The sequence below is a fragment of the Morone saxatilis genome, unplaced genomic scaffold (assembly GCF_004916995.1).
Source record: "Morone saxatilis isolate NCDOM2014 unplaced genomic scaffold, NCSU_SB_2.0 Contig23, whole genome shotgun sequence".
Classification (NCBI taxonomy): domain Eukaryota; kingdom Metazoa; phylum Chordata; class Actinopteri; family Moronidae; genus Morone; species Morone saxatilis.
In genome coordinates, this window is record NW_023339796.1 from 5,015,197 (window position 1) to 5,024,898 (window position 9,702).

Sequence of the window (9,702 nt, forward strand, 5' to 3'; positions counted from 1 at the left end):
GATGTGTTTGGTGTTGCAGGGTACCCAAGTGAAAGACGTCCTCATTAAGCCTGAAGCTCCTGACACACTGCTGCTGGACAAACATGCAGACTACATCGCTGCCTACGGCTCCAAGAAGGATGACTACGTGAGTTGTACATGTTTCTTCTATTATATGCACATGTGTCCACTTACTTTTGTGTACTTTTTGCTTGTGTGAGCTGTGGAGGAGAGTGTTTTTCTGTGTCTGCAGGTTCGTAAAGAAATGTTTTCCCTCAGTTTGTTGTGGAGGAACTCAATCCTGTCCAAACAACACCCTTTGTGATGAGCTGGAATGAAATGATTTTACTTTATTTGTACTTTTATTCTTAGGGTTGAGGTTCTTCATTTTAGTTTAATGTATGTAATGAATGTTTTGTATCTTGTATGCTACTGGATACGTGAATTTCCTCGCGGATAGGAAAAAGTATCTATCTATCTAATTATCTATCTATCTATCTATCTATCTATCTATCTGGAACATCTACTGTGAGCCAGGCTTTATCAGCAAACATCAGTGGCCCGACTTCACTGGTGCTCTTGTCGCTGAATCGGAGCAAATCCCTGCAGCCAGACGCCAAAATGTTATTTCAAGTCATTAAAAAAATATTTGTATATGTGAATCACTAATTCATTTAGGAATATGCAACATCTAATTGGACACAGAGTTCCTCCTGACGGGTAGACAGTGCGGGTGATAATGCAGGAGAGCCCTCTTATCATTTGAGTTGATATTTTGCTTTAGTCGTGCATCAAATGGGCAATGAATCAAATAGTGAATTGGGGGCATCTATAGCGGCCCCACGCCCTGGGTCCACCTCCAGTGTGGCTAACCTTCACAGGCCTCTGTTGGAGCGGTGGATTGAGGTAACAAACCAAAAATGTATTTTGTTCTGATTCAAGAGCTGCTGGAAAAACAGTTTCAGTTTATCTGTGCTCCTCATGTGTTTCACCTTAACATTATAAGTAGGCTTACAGTCTGCATACATGTGCAGTGTCAGTATAAGAAATCCAGGTGGAAACCAGAGTACCAACCTCAATACACCAGAAGAAAAAACAAAAGTTATACTACTAATATTTCTTGAATAAAGTCTTTTTTTTTTCTCCAAAAAGTTAGATGTTTTTTTTGTTGTTGTTGTGGTTGTTTTGTGAAAGATGTTCTACCACATTTATTTGTGTCCCTTTATAATTTCTAATGACTAAATCTGCTTTCGGGGGTAGAAAGCAGTAAGATGGCAGATATTACCTAATAATTCTCATTGTATTAATGGTATAATTTCTATTTTATTGATGTAAATATTCCAATAATATGCCCTTTTCTCCAGTCAGCAACCTTAAGTACAATGTATTTATTGTTATGTGTGAATAGAAAATGGTTTTAACTTTAAATATCTGTGCTTATACCATATTATTTATGGTAATAAAGCTGCTGTATTATTTTAGATTTCACTCTGCATGTAACATTTTATATAAAGCTTTTATTTTATTCCTTAAACAAAGTTCAAGAATTCCACAATCATATTCTTTTAATACATAACCCTTTTCTCTGGACTGCACAGTAAACAGGTCGTGCTCTCCTGTTCCTTCATGTCCTGTTTGTGTTCAGGAGTACACGCTGTCGGAGTACCTGCGGATGAGCGGGATCTACTGGGGGCTGACAGTAATGGACCTGATGGGGCAGCTGCCCCGGATGAACCGGCAGGAGATCATAGACTTCATCAAAGCCTGTCAGCACGAGTGTGGGGGCATCAGCGCCAGCATCGGACACGACCCCCACCTGCTCTACACCCTCAGCGCCGTCCAGGTGACTCTTAAGACAGTCGACATGAAATTTGACAGACTGACAGACTTAGTCAATACTTTTTAATTCATTCTAATCCTGGATGACGCACAGGACTGTGAAATAAATGTGGTGCTCATCGATTTTTATTCATTCATTTCCTCTGACTCTTATTGTCGTTTTCTAGCAGTTCCTCTGTTTAATACTGTATATTTTACTCTCTTGAGAAGCCGTATAGCTGACTCTTCATGATTAAAGTGATCAAAACGTTTCAGTTTGTGTGTTAGCGGTTTGTAAATCAGATAGATTTGCTCTGCAACCTTTGTGTTTTTTCTGGGTTTTTGACGTTTTATTTTTGGTTTAAATGTACTACAGGGAGTTTTTAACTGGTTATATTACAGTCTCAATTTAATACTGAAGCCTCTATCGGACTTACATAAGCACATCAGTGAGAAAATTGGTTATTTCTATGTAGTTATTCTTAATGCCTGCCACCAGGTCGGATTCGTTCAGATTCCTCTTGAAATCAATGAAACAAGGTGGAAACACTACCACTTTTGGACACAGGGGCCGCCAGAATCAACAAAAAAAATAAAGTTCCTTGTTGTAGCTTTAATTTGTGTATTTTTATAAAATCTCTCCGTCAGATCCTGTGCTTGTATGACAATGTGGATGCCCTTGATGTGGACAAAGTGGTGGAATACATTAAAGGATTGCAGCAGGAAGACGGCTCCTTTGCAGGGGACAAATGGGGTGAGCAAGATGTACTTTGAAACACAGTATGCTTGTATATATTTGTACAAATACACAACTATTTGTCATATGGGGCTTGTAGCTAAAATACTAATAAAAAGTATTGTACTCATTTATTTAAATTCTAGTTTGGTTTTAATATAATATATTCAAATAGTGAAATGCTGTATTATTTTATAATTCCAGGAGAAATAGACACACGATTTTCCTTCTGTGCTGTTGCTACACTTGCATTACTGGTATGTATATCATGTACACTGTTTGTCAAGTTTTTCTCTTTACTCAACACTTTATTTACACTTTATAATTCATATAATAATATCTGAAGATGACTTTCTTTCTTCCAAGGGTAAGATGGACACAATCAATGTCGACAAAGCTGTAGAGTTCGTCTTGTCCTGTATGAACTTTGACGGAGGTTTTGGCTGCAGACCTGGTTCAGAGTCTCATGCTGGTCAGGTGAGTCCACTGATGTACTCTCACAGTCAAAGACAATCTGTTGGAGTTCCTGTTCTTTCATTTCTTTTTAAACAAAAGCAAAAACAGTTGAAGCTTAAACTTAAACTGAAGGTAAAATTGAAGAAATCAGATGTTAAGGTGCTAGTTTCCACATAAAAGTTCAGACAGTTAAATTATTATTCACACCTCACAAATGTGAGGCTGCCGGCTGTTCTCATGGGAGGGAGTCTGACTCATAACTGAGAGGTTGTCAATCCCCGAAACTAACACGATGAAATGTTCTCGCTCTGGGAGGTGGCTGCTATCACATTTACACCCCTCTTGAGCAGTGACGTGTTAAAATCCTTCTCAAATGCAGTTTCTCAAGTCTTTTCCTCCTTCTGTCTGTCAGATTTACTGCTGCACTGGTTTCCTGTCGCTCACCGGTCAGCTGCACCAGGTGAACGCTGACCTGCTGGGCTGGTGGCTCTGTGAGAGGCAGCTGCCGTCCGGAGGCCTCAATGGACGGCCGGAGAAGGTTTGTGCTTTGTACTGGTAAATCGAATGCAACATTGTCATTGTTTAACCTTTTTTAAATGTCTAAAACATTGTTGGATTAATGAAGTTAAGTGCGTAAAGCTGAATTTAATCTTGCATTTAAATGTTTTTTTGTGAAAGATTTGTATTGATCATGCTGACACAACCACAAAAAGAAAACCAACAGAACCAGTACTGATTTTCCTTCATACAGATTTTTGGCAATATGCACCTAAAATAGGTCTTACGTTACATTAAATTGCAGTCTTAAATGTTAAAGGATACAGTTATAATCACCTCACAAAGTCTGCCATGTTTCTACAGTAGCCTACAACGGGCTGTCATTTAAGTCCCCTCTGTGCTCTGTAGTGTGTATTTATCATCATCAGTTAACATTCAACAACACTTGTTCCTGGTGTTTGTTGTGGCCACAGTTCATCAGCCGCTTGCAGAGCCTTAATTCCACTGGTCGTACCTCCAGAATAGCAACAAGAAGCAGCCAACTGCAACCATCAAATAAATCCTAGTTTACTTGAACTTCCCCCGAGCTACTGCAAAGGCACTGAAGCCAAGACTTTAATTACCGCAGATGTTCCAATTACTGACCCAACTCTTTGTCTCATCCAGCTCCCAGACGTGTGCTACTCGTGGTGGGTTCTGGCGTCGCTGAAAATCATCGGCAGGATCCACTGGATCGACAAGGCCAAGCTGCGGACGTTTATTCTGGCCTGCCAAGACGAGGAGACCGGAGGTTTTGCTGATAGACCGGGAGACATGGTGAGCTGTCCAACACGTCTAACTCTCGCACTCTGAGATGGAAAGGGGGAAACGCGTTAGAGCGAAATCCACTGTACATTTACTGTCAGGTTCTCGACTGCACTGCTCAGCTCGCGTTCACTGTCACACTCTGCCACACACTCACTATGCGACTCACCATCCACAATGGGAAACCAAACAGCTGTGTATTTTTTTCAACCAGTGAAAAGGTATGAGATAAAAGTTGTCTTGCAGTAGATTCACAGGGACCGTCTTACGTCTGGGACTAGTATTTAATGAGTTTCAGAAATGCTGTGTATGGAATTGATAAAGGCTCATTATTTCAGTTCTTTTACTGAAAATTAAATTTTATCAACAGAAAACCCAAGGAATCACAAAACCTAGCTATGAATTATGTAAATAGTGTATTCAATATCAACATTCCTAGTTTTATATAAACTTTATAAACTTGCCAGTGCTGCAAGATGCAAATACCAGAGAGGATCTTTATTATTAAGGAGTGCGAGAGCTCATGTTCGTCCACCGTTGGAGCCAATATTACTTGATGAACATCTTCATATGTTTGCATCACTTAAATCTCTCTCTCTCTCTCTCTCTCTCTCTCTTCTTCTCTCTTCTCTCTCTCTCTCTCTCTCTCTCTCTCTCTCTCTCTCTCTCTCTCTCTCTCTCTCTTCTTCTCTCTCTCTCTCTCTTTCTGCAGGTGGATCCGTTCCACACTCTGTTCGGAATTGCCGGCCTCTCGCTTCTCGGAGATGAACAGATCAAGCCGGTGAATCCCGTTCTGTGCATGCCCGAGGACGTTCTTCAGAGGGTCAATCTGCAGCCTGATCTCCTCAGCTAGCGCCCCCCCCTCCCCTCCCATTGTCCCACCGCACGCACACACACACAAACAACATCTGCCCTGCTGAACGCCATTCAGCCGCACCCTGACTACCACGGCTGGATGCTGGGAGCAGAGAGAGGACCACCGCACATCTTAGTGTTAGCTGAAGTCTACAGACGCATTTTAGACGCAGGATTTGGTCTCCGCTCACAGGGACTTTCTGTCTTTGAACCCTCAACCTCTCATTTTGTCATCATGTCACTTATGTTGGTTTTACAGCAAGAGAACGGTTTGAGAAAGAGATGTTTTAAAAGTGTAACCTTTGTTGCAAAAGCCAAGAAATCATTAAAGAGCATTCCTTAACTTTTTGACTAACTCACTATGTCAGTTTGTCTGAAGGAAAATGTTACTTATCTCTTCTCATTCTCTCATCACCCTTTTTCAGCTTGCCAACTAGCCAAGGAAGGTATTACTGTAGTTCATTATTGGCAGAGGACAGGCATTGATTAATGTGCGTTGAGCTTGAAACAGAATAATTATGCATGATGAAGTCAGGAATGCGGTTTTGGACCTTGAGCCTGTTTTAAAGACACCACATCACTTTTTTTTCCTTATTTTGTTGAAGGATATCAACCTTTTTCATGCACCAACTATTTTAAATGAAATAACTTGGACGTTTGAAAAGTCGGAGCATGTGAAGGGCAAACTATCCTCGCCCTGTTTACACTCGTGCAATCTTACCAACACTGTTCTGATAGGCCCCGAAACTGGAGATGCAACACAGGACTTGTTGCAAACAAAGTTTTATTCATGTCAATGCATTAAATAACATCAGTGTACAGTACAGAAGGAGAGTTTTTAACATTTCGGCTACACTATTTATTTAAATCCGTTACTCAATCCAGCTTCTTTGTGCAGCTGTGGGCAGACACACTGTGCATAAAACTATTTCCAGTCTTATGTTTTGATGTTTGATGTCTGATCTTTGTGTTGCTGCACTCTTGTTGTCTTACTGATTACACATTGTATCTGTTGTGATAACTACAGTGTGTTGACATTGTTACAGATTGTAAATAAATGAGGTTGGACCCAATTTAGATGACTGGTAATTAATGGAATAATTGACATTATTGCAAAATGAATGCAAAGTCATTACAAAATGCTGTATTGTGACCATAATCCGTTTAAATCACAGTTTTCAAGAAATTCTGTTGCTTTAAGATGATTAAGAAATCCCCCTCCAGCTTTAACCCAAGAAGCTGCTTACTGTTGCACAACTGCAACCTATAATCAGGCACTCCTTGACAAATAACATATTTTCGTGATTTAAATAGAAATTCATTGTAAATATTTAAACACAGCCTAGGATACGGAACATAAAGCACAGTATGTTCAGCAAACATTAATGCACAGTTGTGTTTTATGTCTAAATTGAACAAAAATAAAAAAAACTGGCGTGTGCAAAAGTGTTTCCCCTAAACTTAATTCATTCAGTTTATTCAATGCACTTAAGGAGTTTAAGGCCTGGGGCATTGTCTACAGTTGTCATTAGGAGATGTCAGCTGGTGACTCTTTAAACCTTGTGTAAACACTCAGCAAACGTGGGTTCCTATAAGTACATGCCCACAATGCAGAGGAAAGCTACAAGAAGATATCAAAGTGTTGTCAGCTTGCAGTTTCCACAGTGTCAAATGTAATTAAGAGATGGCAGTTGAGGGAAACGGTGGAGGTCAAGAGGAGATCTGGAAGACTAAGAAAACTCTGCTCGTATTGGAGGTTAAGAAAGGCAAATCCAAACCCCCAATGTGAATGCAAAAAGCCTGCAGGAAGAGAGTTCAGACCAACAGAGCTGCTTGCACAAACAAAACTTTCATGGAAGAGTCAGTAGAAGAAAAGAGTACCTACATCCACATCATGAAATCAAATGCCAGAAGTATGCAACAGAGCATTTTACAAAAATATGTCCATGTCTCAATGTGTTAGCAAACTGTTATTCAGCAAAAAAAAATTGATTATTCTAACCTGTTTAATTTTTCTCACAGTATATCACCAGATCACTCCCACTGAGGTTTTCTGAAGGACGAAATGGAGAAAAAGGCAGCTGCCCAGCTGGTTGACATAGTGGATCAAGCTGTTTGTTTGCTGCATATATTTGCTTGTAGGATTTTTTTTTAATTAGCGCTTCCAGTATTTACTGTCTTGGTAGATTTGTATGTGTTGGTAGCTTGATGGTGAATGAATGTTTAATAAAAGTGTGGATGGCCAAAACAAAATATAAAAACCAGCTTGCGTGAAAAACCTTTCACTAAGACAAAAGTCCCAAGCAGGATTTAAACAGTAGCTGCCACTAGATGTCAGCCTTACCATTCAAAATGGCTTCACTGTATGTAGATGCCCTCACATACAGTAAGTGTTAATTTGTCACCAAGGATCCTGGTGCTCCTGGAGGACTGTTAATGATGTGACTGCAAGCAAAACATTTAATTACAGGTTTTAGGTTTTGAAATGAATGTCTCATAAATAAAGTGAGATGGAGATTGATGAAAAAACCTGTATGGAAAGTGTAACTGTGAGGTACTTGTAGCCTATATTTAGGTTACCTAAAACACTTTTACATTTTCTAATGTACATCACATCCATACATATTCATGCCAGAGAGGCTGTGATAATAACGCTGGCTCTCCAGAAATGCTGCAACTGCTACAGTATGAGATATTGTGCTCCATAGCCGTGGCAGATTGTAATAATGTAGCAGTGTAAAGATTGATTTACTCCTCCTGAGTAATTAGAGGCACGTAATTCTCTCCTACCTGTTTTCCTCCATGTAATAAAGATAAAGACTCCCCCTGCAACGTACAGCCTGATAAGAAAATGACACTCTACCTGGAACAATTTCTAACAATGACTTTGATAAAATGTCAGTCTACTGATGATGGATAACACTAAATACGTGGAACATCATTATCTCCATGCGCTAATTGCTGCATCATGATAGAGGGAGACACCATTTAATATTCTGATGCACTTCTGGATTCCTGAGTCCCTTGTGGTCGCTTTTTTTTAGTTTAGATTTGGCTTAATAACCAGAAATATCAGCAGTCACTTCACACACATGCTTTGGTTCAGGCCCCTGTTTTGTGGATGATGTGGTAGTTGCGAAGGCAGTCATATTCCAGGGAGCTGGCCTGTGCCACCCTGGCCAACCCTGTGGTCCTGCCCCTTTTCCTACTACATGCATTTTTCATTATGTGTTATTCTCAGTGCAGCGTGGACCTGCAAAATATATACTGGCAGCCCTGTGAGTTTTGTATTTATTTGCTTATTTATTAAGTCGATGGGGGAGCAGTAAGCTGTGGGCCCCTGGTGTCTGGGCAGAGACAAACACGCTGGTTGTTAGGCTACTGAGAAACCCCACCGGCTCTCATTAGTGAGGAAGAGAAAGATGAAGAGAAAGACAGAAGGTGGGAGAGAGGAAAAAAAGAAAAGTGGGAATGAGAGATAGAGGCATACAGCGAGAAAACCAGAGAGGGGAAAAGAAGCAGAAAGACAGATGGATGGATCACAGCTTTCACCTCTCAGTCTTGTTTGTTTGCAGGGAAAGCCGCAACCCATTTTTCCTTCCTCTCCTTTCTCAGTCCTGTCACCCTCTTGTTATCTCTCAGCACAAAATACGGAGGATTAGTCAAGGCCACAGGGGCTGGAGCCAAATGCTGCTGATCCACAGGCGCAGCAGACAATCACTTAATAAATGTTTAATTAAACCACTGCAGTGTTGTATGTGAGTGTACAGATGACTCACGAGTTTGGTGGAAAATGGAAACGCTTTTAAAAAAGTCTACACGAGAGATTGGTGTTTCACCCAGTTTGTGGTTATTATCAGGGACACAGTGTGACATGTTGATATGTTTTGCCCCCAACAGCTCTGCCAGATCTGATTTAATGGAAGATCTGTGTTTGGAGAAAGTTTATTTTCACTGAATTCCTCACTTCACTGCAGAGTTTTTTTTATTTTTACCTATCAAGTTGCTGCAGTTTCGGTTGACAGAGCAGTGTTGGTGGAGTTGCTTTGGTCAAAGTTCTGCTCTCCTCTGACAAACCTGTCACACATTTAGGTGTAAATATAGATGTACAGCGCTTTGGTAAAGGTGGGAAAATATTAGCTGATGTCTAAAATCTCACAACAAAAACTCTAAGGAAGCTAAAGTTCAGCAATGGTCTGACTGAAGACGAACAAAACTTTTATATTGCCCGAGAATAATAAATTGATCTCTGAGATGTGCTGAGGCCACACGGGCCTTCTCTCTGTTGGAGAAAACATGGTTAAATATGCAGCTCATGTCAGGAAAGACGATTATTTTACATCTGAGCTAAGAGAATTTACTTTTAAGGAATAGTTCAACATTTCAGGAAATAATGGTTCTTTGCTTTCTGGCAGGAAGTGAAGAGAATGAGCACAAGGCCGGGCTAAAGTTTCCAGAGCAAACACCCCATTTTCCCTCTTTGGCTGAGCTGCCCCGTCTAGAGAGAAAAAAACATATATTTTTGCTGTTGTGGCTGCATAAATACGAGTAGCCCA

General features: G+C 40.4%; 1 protein-coding gene across 1 annotated transcript in view; it reads left to right on the plus strand.

The window, feature by feature from the left end:
- The window catches only part of rabggtb (Rab geranylgeranyltransferase subunit beta), a 6,641-nt gene extending 422 nt beyond the window's left edge, over nucleotides 1-6,219 (plus strand). Inside the window, exons 2-9 of the mRNA XM_035671191.1 lie at nucleotides 20-127; nucleotides 1,625-1,822; nucleotides 2,446-2,551; nucleotides 2,738-2,790; nucleotides 2,900-3,010; nucleotides 3,402-3,527; nucleotides 4,154-4,303; nucleotides 5,004-6,219. Coding sequence (XP_035527084.1) covers nucleotides 20-127; nucleotides 1,625-1,822; nucleotides 2,446-2,551; nucleotides 2,738-2,790; nucleotides 2,900-3,010; nucleotides 3,402-3,527; nucleotides 4,154-4,303; nucleotides 5,004-5,144 — 993 coding nt within the window. The 3' untranslated portion in view covers nucleotides 5,145-6,219. The remainder of the gene's footprint in view (nucleotides 1-19; nucleotides 128-1,624; nucleotides 1,823-2,445; nucleotides 2,552-2,737; nucleotides 2,791-2,899; nucleotides 3,011-3,401; nucleotides 3,528-4,153; nucleotides 4,304-5,003) is intronic.
- Nucleotides 6,220-9,702: the final 3,483 nt, after the last annotated feature.